Source organism: Oncorhynchus mykiss, chromosome 25 (genome assembly GCF_013265735.2).
Source record: "Oncorhynchus mykiss isolate Arlee chromosome 25, USDA_OmykA_1.1, whole genome shotgun sequence".
Lineage (NCBI taxonomy): Eukaryota > Metazoa > Chordata > Actinopteri > Salmoniformes > Salmonidae > Oncorhynchus > Oncorhynchus mykiss.
The window spans coordinates 22,810,889-22,836,425 of record NC_048589.1 but is presented as its reverse complement, the minus strand read 5'-3'; the positions used below and the strand labels follow the sequence as shown (position 1 = coordinate 22,836,425).

The 25,537-nt window shown below is 47.3% G+C and overlaps 1 protein-coding gene across 7 annotated transcripts in view; it reads right to left on the bottom strand.

Annotated features, from left to right (window-relative positions):
• The window catches only part of LOC110505634 (serine/threonine-protein phosphatase 2A 56 kDa regulatory subunit epsilon isoform), a 72,720-nt gene that overhangs the window by 29,378 nt on the left and 17,805 nt on the right, over window positions 1–25,537 (bottom strand). For 4 of the 7 annotated variants that reach the window (XM_021584980.2, XM_021584979.2, XM_021584978.2 and 1 more), the window contains exon 2: window positions 19,966–20,129. In XM_021584980.2, coding sequence (XP_021440655.2) covers window positions 19,966–20,122 — 157 coding nt within the window. In that variant the 5' untranslated portion in view covers window positions 20,123–20,129. Of the gene's footprint in view, window positions 1–14,150; window positions 14,320–19,307; window positions 19,445–19,965; window positions 20,130–25,537 lie in introns of those variants that run through there. The other 3 variants (XM_036962238.1, XM_021584981.2, XM_021584982.2) reach the window with 3 other exon arrangements.

Sequence of the window (25,537 nt, the reverse complement as noted above, 5' to 3'; positions counted from 1 at the left end):
AGTTCACTTGACATTTAGTAATGACAGCATTTGTTTTTCCAAACTGTAGACAATCCATAGATGGTAGTTCCCATTCAAGTAAAGACTGGCAGCCATTGCGAGCATACGGGTTTAACAGGCAAATTATCAGGGTTAGAGGTCACAAAACCCATCTATGGATTATGTCTACATCCACAACGCAACAAGCTATTCCACAAATAGAATGAGCAATAGGAGTGGAGAAAAGTGGCTTGTGTTTGCACTGATAAGCACACCAAAGATCGCATTAACGATAAGTAATATAATAAAAGGCACTTCTAAATGCCTAATTCACACCACAGCCCGCTGAATTTGGAAGCTCTCTCAATGAAAGAAAAGTTTTCAGCACAAATGAAAATGTGGCACTCGCCCATGAGATTGATGCTTCAACATTGCCTCAATGAAGAGTTCAGAGTTGGACTAGCCTGAGTAGAGCTAGCATGCTTCGTAGGATACCCCTCTGACGTAGTACACCAAACCACACTGAACAAACCTACACATGACAGCCCTGCCCACAACACAGCACACATTGTCCACCCAGCAGTGGGAACACCGCTCAGCTGACCACAACAGTGCCGCACATGACAGGGAGCACAGCCTAGAACGGCATGGAACGCCTAGAATGGCATGGAACACCCAGACTTGGCAAGCAGCACCATTCAGATACCAGCTCTACCATCTCAGGTTATTACAATACTGAGTATGTTTCTCTGCCCAGGACACAGCCCAACACAGTACAATCCAAGAGTCCAATGTGTAACAAAGTATATATTTAGGAGTGGAAAATAGGTGAGAGTCCAAGTCTAACCCATCCCTGCCAGACTATCCTAACACAACCCTGGGCTGGGCCCAGATTCACACCACTGAAGATAAAGCATTCAGCATGTCTCAATCCCAATTTTCCCCAATAAACTACATAGGAAAGATCAGCGCCATGTAAACATTTAACCCGTTTCTGTTATATCCTATTTGTGCATCTCTGAGTGACGTTCTATAGATTCCTGGGGTCCTTAATTGTTTTGATGTGTATTGTAGCTATTCAAGCAACCAGAAATACAGTTGGTATGACGATGCAAAAGTAGTCAAACTGTGCTTGAACAGCAAATGGTTTCGATACACATTGAAAACTGAATCTATAGAACATTGCTCAGCACTTACACAAATACGGTGAAACTTTCATTTAAAATGACATTGACATTTTTCAGATGTCAAGCCCATACCAGCAGAGCACAGCAATCCACAGCACCCTGCCCATAGCCCAGCCCCGACTGGGTCAGCACAAGGAGTTGAGCTCAATCCAGTGCAGTGAACTCTAGAAATCTGACGAGCCCCAGCACAGGGATGGGAGCATCATCTTAGCTCCCGTTGCAGACTAAATGAAGACACTGGTGTTTAATTAATGTGGAGAAAGCTGAGCTTCTCAAAGATGGAGAACGAGAGTAGTTTAACAGTTCACCACAGGAAATGTTCAACGTTAATGTGATAGTCACTTAAAGCTATTGAGCAGAGTGCAAGCCTATACAGAGAGCTCAGTCATCATCGCCACATAAACAGGGTCCTTTCATAGGAGACATCTACTGATGAGACTGGAGCCTCAGGGACATCATGTACTAGAAGTTGTCTCAGAGACATGGACTCACTAAGATGCAACTCCAATGCATGGTGATATATCTCCAACTCAGCCCGCTGTCTGCCATTTCCTTACCTTTACCTTTTAACCCAACTAAAAAAAGATGGGTTAAACAGAGACCTGCAGGCTGAGAAAAGCTAGAAGCAAAAGGCAGAAGCAACATTGCTAAGTAAAAGTACTCATACTGAACTGTTCGGTACGGGGACCTCAGTTCGGTCCACACTGTGAACCCGAATGAATACGTTTAAAAAATGTAAAAGATAAAAACACTAAGCCTATAGGCTATGCCTACTAGAGGTCGATACTGATTATTGGAGGACCAAAAAAAGCCAATACCGATTACATCGGACAAATGTATTTATTTATTTGTATTTTAACTTAATACATCAATAAAATCAATTTAGTCTCAAATAAATAATGAAACATGTTCAATTTGGTTTAAATAATGCAGATACAAAGTGTTGGAGATGTAAAAGTGCAATATGTGCCATGTAAAAAAGCTAACGTTTAAGTTCCTTGCTAAGAACATATGACAGCTGGTGGTTCCTTTTAACATGAGTCTTCAATATTCCCAGGTAAGAAGTTTTAGGTTTTGTTTATAGGAATATTTCTCTCTATACCATTTGTATTTCATATACCTTTGACTATTGGATGTTTTAGGCACTTTAGTATTGCCAGTGTAACAGTATAGCTTCCGTCCCTGTCCTCGTCCCTACCAGGGCTCGAACCAGGAACACGTCGACAGCCACCCTCAAAGCATCGTTCCCCATCGCTCCACAAAAGCCGCGGCCCTTGCAGAGCAAGGGGAATAACTACTTCAAGGTCTCAGAGCGAGTGACGTCACCAATTGAAACGCTATTAGCGCGCACCGCGCTAAGTAGCTAGCCATTTCACATTGGTTACACCAGCCTAATCTCGGGAGTTGATAGGCTTGAAGTCATAAAGAGCTCAATGCTTGAAGCACAGCGAAGAGCTGCTGGCAAACGCACAAAAGTGCTGTTTGAATGAATGCTTACGAGCCTGCTGCTGCCTACCACCAGTCAGTCAGACTGCTCTATCAAATCATAGACTTAATTATAACATAACACACTGAAATACGAGCCTTAGGTCATTAATATGGTCAAATCCGGAAACTATAATTTTGAAAACAAACATTTATTCTTTCAGTGAAATACAGAACCGTTCCATATTTTATCTAACGGGTGGCATCCATAAGTCTAAATATTCCTGTTACATTGCACAACCTTCAATGTTATGTCATAATGACGCAAATTAGGTCGCAACGAGCTAGGCGGCCCAAACTGTTGCATATACCCTGACTCTGCGTGCAATGAACGCAAGAGAAGTGACAATTTTCCTAGTTTAATATCGCCTGCAAACCTGGATTTCTTTTAACTAAATATGCAGGTTTAATAAAATATACTTCTGTGTATTGAGTTAAGAAAGGCATTGATGTTTATGGATAGGCACACTCGTGCAATGATTGTGCTTTTTTCGCAAATGCGCTTTTGTTAAATCACCCGTTTGGCGAAGTTGGCTGTCTTTAATAGGAAATAATAGTCTTCACAGTTCGCAACGAGCCAGGCGGCCCAAACTGCTGCATATACCCCGACTCTGTTGCACAGAACGCAAAAGTGACAATTTCCCTAGTTTAATTTATTTTATGTTAGTGGGCAATATTAACTAAATGCAGGTTTAAAAATATATACTTGTTTATTGATTAAGAAAGGTGTTGATGTTTATGGTTAGGTACACATTGGTGCAACAGCAGTGCTTTTTTCGCGAATGCGCTTGTTAAATCACCCGTTTGGCGAAGTAGGCTATGATTCAATGATAAATTAACAGGCACCGCATCGATTATATGCAACACAGGACAAGCTAGATAAGCTAGTAATATCAACCATGTGTAGTTAAATAGTGATTATGTTAAGATAGTTTTTTATAAGATTACGTTTAATGCTAGCTGGCTCCTTGCTGCACTCGCATAACAGGTAGTCAGCCTGCCATGCAGTCTCCTCGTGGAGTGCAACGTAATCGGCCATGATCGGTGTCCAAAAATGCAGATTACAGATTGTTATGAAAACTTGAAAAATCGGCCCTTCCGATTAACCAGTCGACCTCTAATGCCTATACTGCATTGTATGCCATTGCCTCAAGTAAATCTGAGCTGAAAAAAACATTAGGCCATTTCGTTAAAACAACTATAGCCTATGCGCACGTTGTAATCATAATTCTCATCGTAACTGGCGTATTTCAAACTATCCTTTTGTGAAGCTCAGCCGGGAAATAGTTCCGTACGATGGCGAGTGGTGGAGTCGATAAACCAGAATTGGAAGATCCTACATCATTTAAATCTCCAGTTTGGGAACACTGACTTCACAGAAGATTTCCACGCCGATGGATAAAAAGTTTACAGCATGTTGTCACTGTTCAGAATAGCCTATACAGAGTGGCGCATGTAAATTGTTGTCGGCCAATCACAAGTAATCAACAGGGCATTACAGTCAGGGCTGCCATGTGAAGCAAGGCAGGAGACCATCAATGGAAAACGGAATTAAAAGTTAAATGAGAAGGATACACTACAATGACGCACACAGAGACACGCAAAGTCCCGGGCCACTCAATAAAAGCAGTGTGTGTGACTGGCTGGTCAGGCTTGAGTTACAGCTGCAAGAGAGAGTGAGAGGCTCCAACAGATGGGCTCAGCAGGTGACCAGGCCAACACCGTGCCAGAGACTGAAGGTCAATATGTACTGTATGTATGTATGCAGAGAGAGGCAGACCATCACAACACAGAGGGAGAACCACACACAGTCTCCATAGTCTCTGAGCTGCAGATAAGACACCCAGCCAGGTAAGGGTTAGGGAGGTGTGTTTGAGTGAGAGGATTGCGCCCCAGTCTCGTATAGACCGGTCGTATTTAAAATATAGGTTGTGGCGTGTCAGTAAATGTATCATTAATTACCGGAATTTATTTGGCCAAGTGCAAATGCATTCTTCAGTGCGCTCTCTACTTAGCAGCGGTGTCTCTGCTCAGTTTGGCAGCTGCACGAGTGGGTGGGAGATGCCTGTGTGCTTCGCGGTTTACTGGATCTTTTAAAAATCGGCAGTTATCTTGAAGATCACTCTGCGATCCACACGCTGCAGCGCTGTCCTTCAGCAGCAGATGATACGTTGTCAGCCACCGACTTCTCATTCCCACTCGCCATCACTCACCACGGTCATCAAATGGACTCAAGCTAGCCACAAGTACTGACAGATCAATCTCGATGAAACGCAAATACAGAGACGAGTTTCTCTTGGCTTAAAACAAACAGAAATAATGAGGAGCGCCCACAATTGGTTTTGTGCGGGGAAGTGCTTAGTAATGAGTCTCTCAAAATTAACAAATGAAAACATCCTGACCAAACATCCACAGCATGGCAGTAAACCCAGGGAGTTCTTTCAGAACAGGACAGAATGCTTCAGGAAACAGTGCTTCGACAGTGGAAGAGTAAGTCAGCTAGCAAGGAAGGCATTGTCGTTGTCATTTCATAACCGGTGATAAGCAGCAAGGAGGGAGTACTCCCTCTCATAGTAGTAGATGCGAGTGTCTCTTTTAAAAAAAATCCCCATGTAGCTAGCTAACGTTAGCCAAAGCTAGCTAGCTACTGATCGTGCAACCCTAAGTAACAGTACATGAGACTGACCAGCTCAAAATGGTCTTAACCTCTCTGATCTCCCAAACCCGGATCCGGTATCATGACTACAGCCTCAAGCTCATTACCATAACGCAACGTTAACTATTCATGAAAATCGCAAATGAAATTAAATAAATATGCCATCTCTCAAGCTTAGCCTTTTGTAAACAACACTGATCTCAGATTTTCAAAATATGCTTCTCAACCATAGGAAAACAATAATCTGTGTAAAAGTAGCTAGCTAGCGTAGCATTTAGCGTTAGCATTAGCGTTAGCATCCAGCATGCAACATTTCAACAAAAACATAAAAGCCTTCAAATAAAATAATTTACCTTTTGATGTTTTCAATGAGGATACTCTCAGTTAGATAGCAGATGCTCAGTTTTTCCAAAAAGATTATTTGTGTATTAGAAATAGCTCCGTTTTATACATCACATTTGGCTACCAAAAAAACCTGAAAATTCAGTCCTCAAAACGCGAACTTTTTTCCAAATTAACTCCATAATATCGACTGAAAACATGGCAAACGTTGTTTAGAATCAATCATCAAGGTGTTTTTCACATATCTCTTCATTGATATATCGTTCTTGGACGCATGGTTTCTCCCCTATATCAAATGGAAAGCAGCTGGCAATTGCGCACCGAATTCCACGCAGGACACCAGGCGGACACTTGGAAAATGTAGTCTCTTATGGTCAATCTTCCAATGATATGCCTACAAATACGTCACAATGCTGCTAAGACCTTGGGGGAACGACAGAAAGTGTAGGCTCATTCCTTGCGCAATCACAGCCATATAAGGAGACAATGGAAAACAGAGCTTCAGAAATTCTGCTAATTTCCTGGTTGACGCATCATCTTGGTTTTGCCTGTAGAATGAGTTCTGGGGCACTTACAGACAATATCTTTGCAGATTCTGAAACTTCAGTGTTTTCTTTCAAAAACTGTCAAGAATATGCATAGTCGAGCATCTTTTCGTGACAAAATATTGCGCTTAAAGCGGGAACGTTTTTTATCCAAAAATGAAATAGCGCCCCTAGAGATCTAACAGGTTAAGAAGTAAACATTTTTACATGTTTTTTTACATTGGATAAAAGTAGAGACTCAGAGCTAGAAAATGTTATCATACACTACAGTTGAGGAAGAACCTATGCGGAGTGGAGCAGCTGTCTAAGGCACTGCATCTCGGTGCAGGAGGCGTCACTACAGACCCTGGTTCGATTCCAGGCTGTATCACAACTGGCCGTGATTGGGAGTCCCATAGGGCAACGCACAATTGGCCCAGCGTCGTCCGGGTTAGGCTGGCATAGGCCGTCATTGTAAATAAGAATTTGTTCTTAAAACTGACTTACCTAGTTAAATAAAAGGTTTAATAAAATGAATGTTTTGGTACTACTACTAGAGAGCGCTACTTGATCTACACCCATTCAGCATCGTTCACACCCTCTTAAGCTTTAGCCCCGCCCATCTCTTTAAGGGTTGAGTTGAGCGTTCGGTACTAACAGCAGCAGTCAAGCACGCAAGCTAACTTGCTAGATACTTCCAGACACAAATGAGAGAAAAGCTCACTGTACATTACTAACCCAAGTAGAGCTGGTTAAGCTGTTAAATTATCCAGAGCGTTGGTGACTGCAACTGTGCTATCAGGTTGTCCATTCGTAAAATCAGAGAATACACTGGATCCTCTGGCCGATGTGTAGGGTTGATCCATTGGCTAGCTTGCTAGCTACTTCCAAACAGAAATTAGAGAACACCCCACTCTGACCATTTTAGTCACCCTAGCAGAGCTGGTTAGGCTGTTATGTAATCCAGAGCGATGGTAACCAACTGTGCTGCTGGCAACAATTTAATAACGCTATTTTGCCAATGTTTACTGACACCGGTCATATTCAATGGGTGTTGAGCGTTCATAAATTTATCAGTTATTCTGCGCTCTGGCACAGTCAGACGAGAGTAGACATAGAAACGCACCCAAAATGGTTACTTGCATAGTAGAGTCTTAACTTCTTGGTACCAGGGGGTAGTATTTCCACGTCCAGATGCCCAAACTCAGCTGCCTGCTACTCATCCCCAGAAGATAAGATATGCATATTGTTAGTATATTTGAATAGAAAACACTCTGAAGTTTCTAAAACTGTTTGAATCATGTCTGTGAGTATAGAACTTATTTAGCAGGCAAAACCCAGAGGACAAACCATTCAGTTTTTTTTTTAGGTCACTCTCTTCAATGGGGGTTTCATTGGGAATCCAGATTTCTAAGGGACGTTCTTGCAGTTCCTACCGCTTCCACTGGATGTCAACAGTCTTTAGAAATTGGTTGGAGGTTTTTCCTTTGTGTAATGAAGAAGTACGGCCATCCAGAAGGAGGGTAACTTGAAGTGTACTGTTAGATAGAGGCACGTGTTTTCCTCCTGTATTGAACACAGATCATCCCTTCTTCAATTTTATCAATTATTTACGTTAACTTCTTAAGTGTTAAGGGCAGGATTTTTGTTTTTGGCTAAAAAAAAACATACTAGTTTGAAACTGCCTATTTCTCAGGCCCAGAAACTAGAATATGCATATAATTGCATATAATAGCCCCTCCGTGGCGGAGGTCTTTGTGGGCTATACTCAGCCTTGTCTCAGGATGGTAAGTTGGTGGTTGAAGATATCCCTCTAGTGGTGTGGGGGCTGTGCTTTGGCAAAGTGGGTGGGGTTATATCCTTCCTGTTTGGCCCTGTCCGGGGGTGTCCTCGGATGGGGCCACAGTGTCTCCTGACCCCTCCTGTCTCAGCCTCCAGTATTTACGCTGCAGTAGTTTACGTGTCGGGGGGCTAGGGTCAGTTTGTTATATCTGGAGTACTTCTCCTGTCCTATTCGGTGTCCTGTGTGAATCTAAGTGTGCGTTCTCTAATTCTCTCTTTCTCTCTCTCAGAGGACCTGAGCCCTAGGACCATGCCCCAGGACTACCTGACATGATGACTCCTTGCTGTCCCCAGTCCACCTGGCCGTGCTGCTGCTCCAGTTTCAACTGTTCTGCCTTATTATTATTCGACCATGCTGGTCATTTATGAACATCTTGGCCATGTTCTGTTATAATCTCCACCCGGCACAGCCAGAAGAGGACTGGCCACCCCACATAGCCTGGTTCCTCTCTAGGTTTCTTCCTAGGCTTTGGCCTTTCTAGGGAGTTTTTCCTAGCCACCGTGCTTCTACACCTGCATTGCTTGCTGTTTGGGGTTTTAGGCTGGGTTTCTGTACGGCACTTTGAGATATCAGCTGATGTACGAAGGGGTATATAAATACATTTGATTTGATTTGAATTGATTAGGATAGAAAACACAAATGTTTCCAAAACTGTCAGTCTGAGTATAACAGAACTGATATTGCAGGCGAAAACCTGTTGAAAATCCAACAAGGAAGTGCTGTTTTTCCTGAAAGCTCTCTGTTCCCTTGGATGCCTTGCATCCATTTAAAGGGATATCAACCAGATTCCTTTTCCTATGGCTTCCTCAAGGTGTCAGTCTTTAGACAGTTTCAGGCTTTTATTTTGACAAATGAGCGAGAAAGATCACATCACGTCAGTGGATAGCTGGGTGTTTGAGAGTTTTGCTTGCGCAACAGAGTGGGGCAGCCATTGTCTCTACCGCTCCTATTGAAAAAGCTAGTCCCGGTTGATATATTATCGATTACATATTTTAAAAACAACCTGAGGATTGATTATAAAAAACATTTGACGTGTTTCTGTGCACATTACGGATACTATTTGGAATTTTCATCTGCGATCTCGTGACCGCTCGAGCCTGTGGATTTCTTAACATAACGCGCCAAACAAATGGAGGTATTTTGGACATAAAAATAATCTTTATGGAACAAAAGGAACATTTATTGTGTAACGGAGTCCCGTGAGTGCAAACATCCAAAGATCAAAGGTAAGCGATTTAATTTATTGCTTTTCTGACTTTCGTGACCAATCTACTTGGCTACTAGTGTTTGTAATGTTGTGTCTACTGAGAGAGATGTCCTTACATAGACGCTTGTTATGCTTTCGCCGAAAAGCTGTATTGAAATCTGACACGCCAGGTGGATTATCAACCAGCTAAGCAGTGTTTTGCTATATTGCACTTGTGATTTCATGAAAATAAAATATTTTTAGTAATTTAATTTGAATTTGGCGAGCTGCAATTCAGCGGGTGTTGATGAAAATGATCCCGCTAACGGGATGGGTGTGTCAAGAAGTAAAAAAATACCTAAAGTTGTATTACAAAGGTAGTTTGAAATGTTTTGGCAAAGTTTACAGGTAACTTGAGAGATATTTTGTAGTCAGATTGCGCAAGTTGGAACCGGTGTTTTCTGGATTAAACGCGCCAAATAAATGGATATATATTGACGGAGTTAATTGAACAAAATGACCATTTGTGATGTTTATGGGACATATTGGAGTGCCAACAGAAGAAGCTCGTCAAAGGTAAGGTAATTATATTTTTATTTCTGCGTTTGGTGTCGCTCCTGCAGGGTTGAAATATGCTTCTCCTGCCTCCCGGGTGGCACAGTTGTTAAGGGCGCTGTACCAGAGACTCTGAGTTCGCGCCCAGGCTCTGTCGTAACCGGCCGCGACCAGGGAGGTCCGTGGGGCGACGCACAATTGGCCTAGCGTCGTCCGGGTTAGGGAGGGTTTGGCCGGTAGGGATATCCTTGTCTCATCGAGCACCAGCGACTCCTGTGGCGGGCCGGGCGCAGTGCACGCTAACCAAGGTTGTCAGGTGCACGGTGTTTCCTCCGACACATTGGTGTGGCTGGCTTCTGGGTTGGATGCGCACTGTGTTAAGAAGCAGTGCGGCTTGGTTGGGTTGTGTATCGGAGGACGCATGACTTTCAACCTTCGTCTCTCCCGAGCCTGTGCGGGAGTTGTAGCGATGAGACAAGATAGTAGCTACTAACAATTGGATACCACGAAATTGGGGAGAAAAAGGGGTAAAATAACTTTTTTTTTTTACTGAGGTGCTATCCTCAGATAACAGCATCGTTTACTTTCGCCGAAAAGCCTTTTTGAAATCTGACATGTTGGCTGGATTCACAACACGTGTAGCTTTAATTTGGTATCTTACATGTGTGATTTCATGAAAGTTTGATTTTTACAGTAATTTATTTGAATTTGGCGCTCTGCATTCTCACTGGCTTTTGTATTCACATTTACAGACAGCATACAAGTTTGTTATTAAGACACATGAAAGTTCACATGTTCCAGAAGGCATTTTTTTTATTTTTTATAGTTTCCGTTCAAACGGCTCTCCTGTGAAGTAGTGACCCGCAACATACGCCTAGTTTCCTGAAATGGGCCACATACCAAAAATGATCAGGCCTATTATACATCTTACTCTAGAAATGATTGGTGAAACAAGTCTAGGTTGGAACTGTTGCTGTTAAAATACAACTAAACAATTTAATTCTGAACTGGAATGAACGCATTGAAGCAAGATGCTATTTTGCGGCACACACACACAGTTCTGCTTATCTACAGCAGGAAGCGGTCTCCTGCCTAACAGAAAGCAGTAGATGTTCTGGTCCTGTTTGGCACCACATAACTATGCGAGTCAGGGCTCTCAACACCGGCATACTTTAAAAAAACAAGTACAGAAACAGACTGAATGCTAAGCATGACCTCAGGGTTGCACTGTCAAAAACTGAGCCCAGAATAGACTTGTTGAAAACTTCAACCAGCCACACATACACCTCTCATTAGGAGTGTGTGTGTTTTCTGGTCTACATCTGTGTGATGTGATCAATTTATTTCAGTTCAGAATGAAAATGATTTATTGTATTTTAACAGCAACAGTTCCAACCTAGAAAGATGTGTTTTTAAAAATGTGGAAACATTTACATGAAATGCTTTTTATATGGGTATTTCATTGTTATTTGTCTATATTACATTTGTTTCAGGCATAAGGGCAATGAAATGTACAGATATTTATGTTTTTATAAGCTTGGGGCCCAGTAAAACACAATTTCTCATTTGGGTCGCAGGCTGGAAAGGTTTAAGAACCCCTGGCCTAGTTGAAACACCCAACTGAACCACACATCCCCTTTGCAACAGGATTACAATTCTCACCTGAGCCCTTTGTCTGTGTGCCCCTCTTAGTATCTATCTCCTCTCTACATTGACCTTTCTGTATAATAAAATACCAAAGCAGATTGGAATTTAAAAATAAATTAAATTCAGTCAACCACTATACAAATGAATGACTAGAGTAAATGTTGATACAAGCCTAAATATTTGTAATATTTTCAGCTATTTGCCCATTTATGTGTCCTCATATGGAAGCTTCTCTGAAGTATCATTATGAACTACTGTCAATCATTGACTGATGTAATCATCCTATGCAAACTTGGCTCCCCACTATGGTAACACTACATGACCAGTCAATATCATTTGTTTTAACTTAGGCCAATGAAAGCATCTTAGGCATTGTAAAGCAACTGTTCATTTGTTATCACTAATAAAAATCACATCACCTCTTAGTAGAGACATTTCACGGCACCTTAGGGCTGGGCAGTATACTGTATTTTACGATATACCGGTATTGATGCGCCTGATGCGTAAAAACTGGTTTGGGTTTTTACGTTACCTTCTATAAAAGGTATTTGAATGTTTGGTTTGTTAAATGTGATACGCCGTGTGTAACGTCCATTTTTATAGATTACTCCTCTACTTTAGTCATCCCTCTCCGCTCTCTCTCTCTCTCTCTATTCTCCACACAGATCTACAGTAGGCCTGCCCCGTCACACAAGGAGCGCATTGACAGTTTGCACGGTCAATGCAGCACGTGCAACAACGTTAATGACAACGCTGTTTTCACTTTGCTTCTTAATATAAATCCATTAGTGTTCTATAATTATACTATTAGTTTGTGTTTCTTACATCTGCAAATGGCTAGTTTGTATTTTCTTAGCAAGTTGGGCCTAAATTGGTTTGGCCGCTAATGCTAATCGCTAGTTAGCTGGCTAGCTAGCTAATAAATGTACTGAGTCAGAGCAAACGTAACTAGCTATATATACACTGCCTGATAATACCAGTGATGGTGTAGAGCTAAATCAGTATGTTTGTGCAATAGTATCTTCTAAATCAAAGAATACGTTAAGCATGAATGTGTTAGCTACATGAAGTAGCTAAGAGAAAACATTCAATCTAGCCAAAGATTATAGGGTCCCCTAGGAAACAACACTAGTTCGTACCCTGTCACAATAACTCTTCCTCCTCTCGTAGCACTGTTGTACCATTAGGTGCAAAAACTCGATGTACCCAGTTGCTGCCCACTTTTTGGAAGCGAACCACGACTTCGTCCTTACGTTGTATCGGCATCGAACACGTCACCCCTCCATAGGAGAGGAGGTGACCTTGACAATTCATTTTTTAAACGAGAGGCTGCCTGGATATTTAATTTAAAGAGCCTTGCTCCCTTCGGTCTCAACGTCAACTTGGATCCAAAGCCATTCTTGCGAATGTGACTTTGCTATACATTGTAAATGTTTGCAAGCTTATGTAGCCAAATTGTATCTATGATTGTATGCTACCCATTCATGTGTTTTATATGTTCAGTTTATATCTGTAAATAACCATTGCTATCAAGCCACAACCAGGCATGATTACAGACACCTGTGTGTGTCCTTTGAAACTATATAAACTAGTGACCCGCAGTGCTTGTCAATATACCCTGATGACAGCTTGTCTTTCAAAACGTTGGTTATGAAATTATTGCATCTGAGCTCCTACAGTGTGCAGCACTCCTTTTCTTTTGCCAAGTGTTCCACTCCACTAGCCAGCACCTCGCCTGAACAGGTGTGTGTTTCTTTCGCCTCCACAATAACTCTTCCTGGCATTTTTCATTCGTTGTCATGTCAAACACTATATTCATAGCGCACACGATTATATTCTAACTATAGAATTTGAACAATCATTCCATTTCCATGATTACAACAGTTCACACAAGTATTTTTCTCTAAATCGTGAGTCAAATAGTAATTGCAACATTTGGTTAAAAATAAGGCCTAGATTGTTTGCTCATATTGTGCAGCTCTAAGTGGCAATGTGGAAATAACCTCAAATTAATACAGGAAGTTGAGAAATTGATCATTTATTTTTAGTTGAAGTTTAATTAAACAGAATAAAACAATCAGAATGGAGAAAGACCCATTGAAATCACGTAGAATGTATGTGTTGCCACCCTAGGGTGATATGATATTTTGGACATATAGTCCAGCCCTACTACAACTATCCAGTGTATGTGATAAATATGTTTCCTCTCCTTTCAAAAAGGCACTCTAATCTAGGGCTGTCCCCACAAAGGTTCTCTTTACACACTGCAACAGCTGAGAGGGGCAGCGAGATCTGGGAAAATCACATAGCAATCATTCCACGAGCCATAGGCACCACACTATGCCCTTAACAAGCACAACTCTGAAAACACCTGCAAGCAGCAGCCCTGCCTGCAGCAACACCTGCCTGGCTACCACAACATCCTCTGGAAGACAGACAGCCAACAGGAGAGGAAGGTAGCTGTGTGGCAAACAGAGAAGCTACTGCCCATCCACAGTACGACTCACCTCTATACCAGCACTCAGAGATGCTTGCTGTACAGGCAGATCCACCTTTCTCCTACGGACCACTTAAAAGCTCAGTCAAACCCTCTTTCGTTCTTTCCATTCTCCATCTCTATTATAGCCTAGTAAACCATGTCCCTCTGCCATTTCCACTCCATTCTCTCCACTCAGCCCCACAGACAGACCAGCCCTGCTGGCCAAGTCGTAGAGGGCACCTAGCAGGCCAACTAAGGCACTCTTACCCCCAGCAGCACCACGGACACTCACTCAAGCAGGTTTCCGTACCGCTGGAGAATCCATCAGCCAAAAATCTTTCACAAAACATATAAAAACATGATTGTGTAAAAATCAGTTTGTTGTTGTAGTGGGCCCACGCTCCCCTGTGCTGCTTGTTTGGAGCGAGTCGGTCTGGAAGTCTAAAGAAACACCTCGTGGATCAGGTTACCCCTGAGGGGAGGGTGTGGAGGGGAGCATGGGGCAGAGCCCAGGAAACAGCAGAGGGGGGCTCTACGGCCGGTGCTTTACACCCACCCCACACCATGTTCCAGTCTTCATTCTATTTCTGCTCACCTCTTTTTAAAATTCTGCTCACGAGGTCAGAGACAGCGAACCAGCATACGTATTACACAGAGACGTGGTCCTAAAAACAGGCATCTCCCCAGCTCTCTTCCTTAAAAAGGTGCAATGCAGCCTTTTATCTCAATATAAAATCATTTCTGGGTAACATTTAAGTACCTTACTGGGATTGTTTTCAATTAAAAATGGTCCAAAAAAAACAATTAGCTTCTTAGCAAAGAGCAATTTCTAAAGCAAGAATTAAGCTAGGACATGTCAGTGGTCTGAGTGGGGAGGGGAAAACAAATTGGCAGAGCGGTTTGGAACTCTTTCTTATTAGTCTATTAACCAAGGCAAGTCACCTATACCACCAAAACAAGCTGTCATTTCAGGTGGTCTTTTCAAACAGCTCTTACACTAAAAAGGGCATTATCATTATTTTTCCACCCTCATTGTGGAAATATATTTAAAACACAGGAAAATCAAGTTTGACTGCTTTTAACCTTTAACATTGGCATCACTCCACCAAGACTTCAGTAAAAAGAGGAAAGAGGGATTCTCAACTTCATCTAGGAAATGTGGAATGAGGGAAAAGGGTTTGCCCTGACCTGGCCAAGTGTTGGAAACTCCTCTTCCTCCCTCTGCCATGGAGCATTAGGACACACTAATCCTTTCTCCAGGCTCATACTACTTCTTTCTCTGTCACCATCACCATCCCTCTAACTCTCTGTGTAGTGGCTCTTAAAGAACTACCACAACAAAACTCCTGACTTGCACACTGACGGAGGCATCCATAACGGGAACAAAACATCTAGGAATAAAATGGTGCTCTTGTTGAGGACATGGGCTCTGCAGCCTAGCAAATAAGAATGTGTATCATTGTTGATGCGGAGTGAAAATCTGTCCCCTTTCCACTTTCAAGAAAACTCAAAAGAACTGAAACATTAAGAGGTTCTGATAAAGTTCCAGGAAAACCATTTCATTTCCCTGGCTGTGACTAGCAGGTGAAGTCTGATAGGCCTCCTTCCCAGTCTCACCACTCTCCAGAGTACAAACTAAAGCACTCTGCCCCTATGGGTCAAAGGTCAGTCAGTGGATGATTAAAGAGGGCATGTGGCGGAGCAGCGTGGAGGGACGAGGCATCGCCAGTCTCCACAACCTAGATGGATAGATTAACCCAGGCCCTGCAGCTCAGCTAACAGGCCACAACACACACACACACCATTTCAATGCATTTAAGCTCTGCTGCTGCATTTCACTGGTTATTTTAACTGGCCCTAAAAGACTATGATTTGAGACAACTTGCTGGAAGTTAATAAACCACTGGACTCCTTGATCTACATTACTTGGTGTGCTCCTTTGAGGAGTTATAGAAATGGAGGAGATTAGAAGTAAAAAGCTGTCACTAAAATGGAATCGGATATATTTACTTTTTGGTGCCATTACTTTTTAAAGCTAGGGGGCAGAATTTTCACTTTTGGATAAATAGCGTGCATAATTTCAACTTCCTGCTACTCATGCCAAGAATATAAGATATGCATATTATTCATAGATTTGGATAGAAAACACTCTGAAGTTTATAAAACTGTTTGAATCAGATATGTGAGTATAACAGAACCTATGTAGCAGGCAAAACCCAGAGGACTAACTGTTCAGATTTCCCCCCCCCTCTCTGTTCACTATATTGTCTTTGCCATTGGATATTTAATAGGAACCCATTTTCAGTTCCTACCGCTTCCACATGTCGCCAGTCTTTGGAATATGCTTGAGGTTATTCCTTTGTTCTATGAAGAAGTAGGCCAACTCGGGAACTGGGGACACATTTGTGAGTTGCGCAAGACGTGAACAGCAGTGCTAGTTTGGTTTCATTCCTGTATTGAATACAGATTGCCCGTCTACAATTTGATCGATTATTAACGTTTAAAAATACCTAACGTTGTATTACAAAAGTAGTTTGAAATATTTTGGCAAAGTTCATAGGCAACTTTTGAAATATTTTGTAGTGACGTTGTGTTTTTGTAAGCTGTTTTTTTCTGGATCAAACACGCTTTATAACTGGACATTTGATATATGTGGACGGAATTAATCGTACAAAAGGACCAATTGTGATGTTTATGGGACATATTGGAGTGCCAACAAAAGAAGCTCGTCAAAGGTAATGCATATTTTATATTTTATTTCAGCGTTTTGTGTAGCGCCTGCTACGCTAGCTCCTTTGTTTACTGCTGGTGCAGATGGGTGCAGGCTATCTTATGCTTTTGCCGAAAAGCATTTTTAAAATCTGACATGTTGGCTGGATTCACAACGAGTGTAGCTTTAATTGAGTATCTTACATGTGATTTAATGAAAGTTTGAATTTTATAGCATTTTATTTGAATGGCAATTGGCCAGTTGAGACGCTAGCATCTCCCCGATCCATAAGAGGCTAAAAAGGCACTCACGCAAAGATGACAATCTTTCCGTTTAATAATTTTGAATTATTGTGGCCAATATATTTGCACCTTCTATCATGCAGGTGTTAATTTAAGGACAGAGGGTATACACTAAGATAACAAATCATTAAATATAATCTATGCAACTCAGGGGGATTATTTAAAGAAAGCGCATTTTCAAAAAAAGCACAATCGTTGCACGACTGTCCCTAACCATAAACACCAATGCGTTTCTTAAAATCAATACACAGAAGTATATATTTTTAAACCTGCATATTTAGTTAAAATAAATCCAGGTTAGCAGGCAATATTAAACTAGGGAAATTGTGTCACTTCTCTTGCTTTCATTGCACGCAGAGTCAGGGTATATGCAACAGTTTGAGCCGCCTGGCTCGTTGCGAACTAATTTGCCAGAATTTTACGCAACTATGACATAACATTGAAGGTTGTACAATGTAACAGGAATATTTAGACTTATGGATGCCACCCATCAGATAAAATACCGAACGGTTCCGTATTTCACTGAAATAATAAACATTTTGTTTTGTAAATGATAGTTTCCGGATTCGACCATATTAATGACCAAAGTCTCGTATTTCTGTGTGTTATGTTATAATTAAGTATATGAGTTGATAGAGCAGTCTGAGCGGTGGTAGGCAGCAGCAGGCTCGTAAGCATTCATTTAAACAGCACTTTCGTGCGTTTAGCCCGCAGCTCTTCGCAATGCTTCAAGCATTGCGCCGTTTATGACTTCAAGCCTATAAACTCCCGAGATTAGGCTGGTGTAATCGATGTGAAATGGCTAGCTACTTAGCGGGGTGCGCGCTAATAGCGTTTCAAACGTCACTCGCTCAGACTTGGGAGTAGTTATTCCCCTTGCTCTGCAAGGGCCACGGCTTTTGGGTAACGATGCTTCGAGGGTGGCTGTTGTCGATGTGTTCCTGGTTCGAGCCCAGGTAGGGGCGAGGAGAGGGGCGGAAGCTATACTGTTACACTGGCAATACTAAAGTGCCTGTAAGAACATCCAATAGTCAAAGGTATATATGAAATACAAATGGTAGAGAGAAATAGTCCTATAAATACTATATTAACTACAACCTAAAACCTCTTACCTTGGAATATTGAAGTCTCGTGTTAAAAGGAACCACCAACTTTCATATGTTCTCATGTTCTGAGCAAGGAACTTAAACGTTTGATTTTTTACATGGCACATATTGCACTTTTACTTTCTTCTCCAACACTTGGTTTTTGCATTATTTAAACTAAATTGAACATGTTTCATTATTTATTTGAGGCTAAATTGATTCTTATTGATGTGTTATATTAAGTTAACATAAGTGTTCATTCAGTATTGTTGTAATTGTCATATCAAATTAAAACATTTTTAAAAACAATCGTCCGATTAATCGGTATCGGCTTTTTTTGGTCCGCCAAATCGGTATCGGCTTTGAAAAATCAATCGGTCGACCTCTATTAGGAACCCCTGCTCCTTCCTTGACACACTGACCAGGTGAAAGCTATGATCCCTTGACGTCACTTGTTAAATCAACTTCAAATCAGCGTAGATGAACGTAACGAGACCTGTTAAAGATGGATATTTAAGCCTTGAGAAAAGGTGTGTGTGTGCCATTTAAAGGGTAAATGGACAAGACAAAAGATTGAAGCGCATTTGAACGAGGTATGGTTGTAGGTGCCAGGCACACCGGTTTGAGTGCGTCAAGAACGGCAAGAATAGTCCACCACTAAAAGGACATCCAGCCAACTTGACACAACTGTGGGAAGCAGAGTCAACATGGGCCAGCATCCATGTGGAACGCTTTTGACAACTTGTAGAGTCCATACCCAGACGAATTGAGGCTGTTCTGAGGGCAAAAGGGGGTGCAACTCAATATTAGGAATGTGTTCTTTATGTTTTGTACACAGTGTATAGTGCACAGCAGTGCTGCCCAAACCTATCATTGAGGCAGGAATGCAGAGCAAAGTCAGGCACACAAGCAGAACATAAGAGCGCGACTGGGCATAGTGTCATTCTGACTAACAACAGGACATCAACAGGAGACAGCTACCCACCCGGTCCTCAGAGAAAGGAAAGGACATAACCTGAGAGGTCTGCACCCTGCTCGCCCAGAGCTCTGCCATGTTCTGCAACTGCACTGGCAGGTAACAGTGACAGACTAACTCACTCACTCACAGCCAGGCAAATAGACTATAGGGTGGCCCTGAGTGGATAAGAGCGAGGTGAGGCCATGCCTAAGGGGCACTGGTGTGGCAGACACCCTCAAGAGGGAGGGACACACCATGGCTGCTAAAGGCGGCTGAGGTTGAGGCGGGGGCTCCTGTTGGGGAGCATTTCACATGTCACTAGTCTCACTAACAGATTGTATAGAGCCAGGCCTGAAGGAGAGGACTGACCTGCCTGTGAATCAGCAGGCTTCCTCCCTGTCTTGGCATGCAGGTCACACAGGGAAGGGATCCCTGCCGCTACCTCGCTTTCCAAACAAGGTGCATGAATTGAGTAGCAAACTGAAGGACAGGAGAATGAACAACCCCTGGAGGACAATGGAATTCAATTTAAAAAATTACACAAGATTTATTGCTGAAAGTAAAATCAATGCGTTTTGGCATTCAGGGTTTTTACAGACATACAAATAAAACAGAACAGGGATTTCTGCCCCATTCTTTAAAATCCCTGATAAAGTCCAAAACACAAAATGCGTTGGTTCTACTTTCAGCAATAAAAACATGTTGAATTCCATAGTCATGCACACAAACAACAGCATGCATACACACTGACGTATATAATGCATGAGCATAGAGAGACTCAAACACTCGCTCACACACTGGGATTGGCCCAGGCTTTCATGAAGAAAAATGACCTGGCAGAACTGATGAGCAGGAACTAGGCTGACTGCTCGCTTCCCACCATGCTGGTATCGACATTCACTACTAAAACACACCACCACAACACAACACTCACAGGTTAGCACTACAGTTGTGATGTTTGGTTTAGAGGAGGGTTAGGGGTAGAGACTAAGTAGTAGAGTTGAGGTAGTTGATATTAGATCCTTACCCTTGAGCAGGGGCAGGGGCGTGAGCTCGATGGGTTTGCCCTGAGACCGGAATTGGGACGAACTCTGCGATCGCTTCTGCTTGGCCTTCCTGACAGACTTCCGTGAAAATCCGTCCACTTTGTCCACAGATGGAGGTGTGGTTGCTGCCGAGGACATAGCCCTGCTATAGGAGGAGAGACAAGGACAGGTCTCAGCTTAACATCTAGCCACAACACAAGACAGCTTCCTCACAGTGGTGTCTGTACTAAGGATATGTCCAGTTGTGTGTGCTGCTGATTATGCCTCATAGCCATTGATTAGGAGCCCCTGGAGGGGAAGCCGGAAAGTCCCACTGTACACAACTAACCGCCTGCTCACAGCCATAAGAGGTGAATAATACCAACTGCACTGAACTACAACTAACCCGAATAGCGCATATGCGCCACATTTTATCCACCAATTAAGGCAATTCATAATTAGATGATTTACTACAGGTCTCAGAGTCCGTGTGTATAAGAAGAAAACCACAGTTTAGCAGCGTGAGGGACAGCACTGACAGAAGGATTGCAGCAGAGTTAACAAGAATCCATCCATCAGGTCAAATTTATACAATGTCTCTAATGCATTATAACTGGTAAAGTGCCAGGCAGAGGGAGACAGAGTTTAAGACAAAGACACTCAGCCCTGAACCTAGACACACAATCATGTAGCCTGCCCTGAGGCTGTGAGTGGCATTGTTAGCCATGGCTTTATCAGTCTGTTCACTGATCCAAGGGTGAAATATAGTTCATCAGAAGTCTCATTGCTGCTTACCTGCATAGCCCCACAGGTCGTGTGTTAACATGGCAAAAAAACAAAAAATCTAGACAGCACAAAAACTTCCCTTACCCCAGAAAACTATTGTGATAGTTTGCCATTCAAAACTGGACAGGCCAATTCAAATGTTATACAAAGTGAGTCCCTGGAGCCAGAGAACATGTTACAAAAGCCCTATCACCCGTATCATGAAAACACAAAAAGACATGCAAATAGCATCACCACCTGCCACCATGCAGATGAGACAAAGGAGCTACATGGTCAATCTGACTTCTGCATTGGACAAGCAGAATTTACAGTGATGCTGCCTCTGCAAAAGTAAGGACATTCATACTTCATGGAGCAGAGCTGTTGTCAAAGAAGTGAGAACGTGTTTATACAGGACCTCCCGCCCCCACCTACAGTCAACCAATCATGTCAATGCGGAGCTTTACGGAAACCTCCGCAGAGCTCAATTACCCCTCTGGAGGCTCCACAATTGAGTTACACCCTCCATATGGCACCACCAACCACATTTTCTAATCAAGCACAAATCTGCTTTTAGGCTACAGACAATGTAAACCCAAGCACACAGAGGTGTATGCTATTCCACAGCACACTCACATGTGCACAGTGCGAGAGTCCACAAACATATCACAAAACAATACAACACTAGCCCTAATGGTTGAGGAACGGGTGCTGCTGCTGCTGCTACACAAGGGACAGTGCTGGTCGGGCATACAGCAAAGTACAAAGCCTCCCCATGCTTCCTACATAAGAGACCTGATGACAACTAGAGTCTAGGGGATTAAAGAAAGAGAGCGAGCGACAGAGGGGGAGAGCGGGCGACAGAGGGGGAGAGCGGGCGACAGAGGGGGAGAGCGCGCGACAGAGGGGGAGAGCGGGCGAGAGAGCGCGACAGAGGGGGAGAGCGGGCGAGAGAGCGCGACAGAGGGGGAGAGCGGGCGAGCGAGCGCGACAGAGGGGGAGAGCGGGGGAGCGAGCGAGCGACAGAGGGGGAGAGCGGGGGAGCGAGCGAGCGACAGAGGGGGAGAGCGGGGGAGCGACAGAGGGGGAGAGCGGGGGAGCGACAGAGGGGGAGAGCGGGGGAGCGACAGAGGGGGAGAGCGGGGGAGCGACAGAGGGGGAGAGCGACAGCGGGGGAGAGCGGGGGAGCGACAGAGGGGGAGAGCGGGGGAGCGACAGAGGGGGAGAGCGACAGAGGGGGAGAGCGGGGGAGCGACAGAGGGGGAGAGTGAGGGAGAGCGACAGCGAGGGAGAGCGACAGAGGGGGAGAGCGAGAGCGAGCGACAGAGGGGGAGAGCGAGAGCGAGCGACAGAGGGGGAGAGCGAGAGCGAGCGACAGAGGGGGAGAGCGAGAGCGAGCGACAGAGGGGGAGAGCGAGAGCGAGCGACAGAGGGGGAGAGCGAGAGCGAGAGCGAGCGACAGAGGGGGAGAGCGAGAGCGAGCGACAGAGGGGGAGAGCGAGAGCGAGCGACAGAGGGGGAGAGCGAGAGCGAGCGACAGAGGGGGAGCGACAGAGGGCGAGCGACAGAGGGCGAGCGACAGAGGGCGAGCGACAGAGGGCGAGCGACAGAGGGCGAGCGACAGAGGGCGAGCGACAGAGGGCGAGCGACAGAGGGCGAGCGACAGAGGGCGAGCGACAGAGGGCGAGCGACAGAGGGCGAGCGACAGAGGGCGAGCGACAGAGGGCGAGCGACAGAGGGCGAGCGACAGAGGGCGAGCGACAGAGGGCGAGCGACAGAGGGCGAGCGACAGAGGGCGAGCGACAGAGGGCGAGCGACAGAGGGCGAGCGACAGAGGGCGAGCGACAGAGGGCGAGCGAGCGACAGAGGGGGAGGGCGAGCGAGCGACAGAGGGGGAGGGCGAGCGAGCGACAGAGGGGGAGGGCGAGCGAGCGACAGAGGGGGAGGGCGAGAGCGAGCGACAGAGGGGGAGAGCGAGAGCGAGCGACAGAGGGGGAGAGCGAGAGCGAGCGACAGAGGGGGAGAGCGAGAGCGAGGGACAGAGGGGGAGAGCGAGAGCGAGCGACAGAGGGGGAGAGCGAGAGCGAGGGACAGAGGGGGAGAGCGAGAGCGAGGGACAGAGGGGGAGAGCGAGAGCGAGGGACAGAGGGGGAGAGCGAGAGCGAGGGACAGAGGGGGAGAGCGAGAGCGAGGGACAGAGGGGGAGAGCGAGAGCGAGGGACAGAGGGGGAGAGCGAGAGCGAGGGACAGAGGGGGAGAGCGAGAGCGAGGGACAGAGGGGGAGAGCGAGAGCGAGGGACAGAGGGGGAGAGCGAGAGCGAGGGACAGAGGGGGAGAGCGAGAGCGAGGGACAGAGGGGGAGAGCGAGAGCGAGGGACAGAGGGGGAGAGCGAGGGACAGAGGGGGAGAGCGAGAGACAGAGGGCGAGCGACAGAGGGGGAGAGCGAGAGACAGAGGGCGAGCGACAGAGGGCGAGCGACAGAGGGCGAGCGACAGAGGGCGAGCGACAGAGGGCGAGCGACAGAGGGCGAGCGACAGAGGGCGAGCGACAGAGGGCGAGCGACAGAGGGCGAGCGACAGAGGGCGAGCGACAGAGGGCGAGCGACAGAGGGCGAGCGACAGAGGGCGAGCGACAGAGGGCGAGCGACAGAGGGCGAGCGACAGAGGGCGAGCGACAGAGGGCGAGCGACAGAGGGCGAGCGACAGAGGGCGAGCGACAGAGGGCGAGAGACAGAGGGCGAGCGACAGAGGGCGAGCGACAGAGGGCGAGCGACAGAGGGCGAGCGAGCGACAGAGGGCGAGCGAGCGACAGAGGGGGAGGGCGAGCGAGCGACAGAGGGGGAGGGCGAGCGAGCGACAGAGGGGGAGGGCGAGCGAGCGACAGAGGGGGAGGGCGAGCGAGCGACAGAGGGGGAGGGCGAGCGAGCGACAGAGGGGGAGGGCGAGCGAGCGACAGAGGGGGAGGGCGAGCGAGCGACAGAGGGGGAGGGCGAGCGAGCGACAGAGGGGGAGGGCGAGCGACAGAGCGACAGAGGGCGAGCGACAGAGGGCGAGCGACAGAGGGGAGGGCGAGCGAGCGAGCGACAGAGGGGAGGGCGAGCGAGCGAGCGACAGAGGGGAGGGCGAGCGAGCGAGCGACAGAGGGGAGGGCGAGCGAGCGAGCGACAGAGGGGAGGGCGAGCGAGCGAGCGACAGAGGGGGAGGGCGAGCGAGCGAGCGACAGAGGGGGAGGGCGAGCGAGCGAGCGACAGAGGGGGAGGGCGAGCGAGCGAGCGACAGAGGGGGAGGGCGAGCGAGCGAGCGACAGAGGGGGAGGGCGAGCGAGCGACAGAGGGGGAGGGCGAGCGAGCGAGCGACAGAGGGGGAGGGCGAGCGAGCGAGCGACAGAGGGGGAGGGCGAGCGAGCGAGCGACAGAGGGGGAGGGCGAGCGAGCGACAGAGGGGGAGGGCGAGCGAGCGACAGAGGGGGAGGGCGAGCGAGCGACAGAGGGGGAGGGCGAGCGAGCGACAGAGGGGGAGGGCGAGCGAGCGACAGAGGGGGAGGGCGAGCGGGCGACAGAGGGGGAGGGCGGGCGTGCGAGCGACAGAGGGGGAGGGCGGGCGTGCGAGCGACAGAGGGGGAGGGCGGGCGTGCGAGCGACAGAGGGGGAGGGCGGGCGTGCGAGCGACAGAGGGGGAGGGCGGGCGAGCGACAGAGGGGGAGGGCGGGCGAGCGACAGAGGGGGAGGGCGGGCGAGCGACAGAGGGGGAGGGCGGGCGAGCGACAGAGGGGGAGGGCGTGCGAGCGACAGAGGGGGAGGGCGTGCGAGCGACAGAGGGGGAGGGCGTGCGAGCGACAGAGGGGGAGGGCGTGCGAGCGACAGAGGGGGAGGGCGTGCGAGCGACAGAGGGGGAGGGCGTGCGAGCGACAGAGGGGGAGGGCGTGCGAGCGACAGAGGGGGAGGGCGTGCGAGCGACAGAGGGGGAGGGCGTGCGAGCGACAGAGGGGGAGGGCGTGCGAGCGACAGAGGGGGAGGGCGTGCGAGCGACAGAGGGGGAGGGCGTGCGAGCGACAGAGGGGGAGGGCGTGCGAGCGACAGAGGGGGAGGGCGTGCGAGCGACAGAGGGGGAGGGCGTGCGAGCGACAGAGGGGGAGGGCGTGCGAGCGACAGAGGGGGAGGGCGTGCGAGCGACAGAGGGGGAGGGCGTGCGAGCGACAGAGGGGGAGGGCGTGCGAGCGACAGAGGGGGAGGGCGTGCGAGCGACAGAGGGGGAGGGCGTGCGAGCGACAGAGGGGGAGGGCGAGCGAGCGACAGAGGGGGAGGGCGTGCGAGCGACAGAGGGGGAGGGCGTGCGTGCGAGCGACAGAGGGGGAGGGCGTGCGTGCGAGCGACAGAGGGGGAGGGCGTGCGTGCGAGCGACAGAGGGGGAGGGCGGGCGAGCGACAGAGGGGGAGGGCGGGCGAGCGACAGAGGGGGAGGGCGGGCGAGCGACAGAGGGGGAGGGCGGGCGAGCGACAGAGGGGGAGGGCGGGCGAGCGACAGAGGGGGAGGGCGTGCGAGCGACAGAGGGGGAGGGCGTGCGAGCGACAGAGGGGGAGGGCGTGCGAGCGACAGAGGGGGAGGGCGTGCGAGCGACAGAGGGGGAGGGCGTGCGAGCGACAGAGGGGGAGGGCGGGCGTGCGAGCGACAGAGGGGGAGGGCGGGCGTGCGAGCGACAGAGGGGGAGGGCGGGCGTGCGAGCGACAGAGGGGGAGGGCGGGCGTGCGAGCGACAGAGGGGGAGGGCGGGCGTGCGAGCGACAGAGGGGGAGGGCGGGCGAGCGACAGAG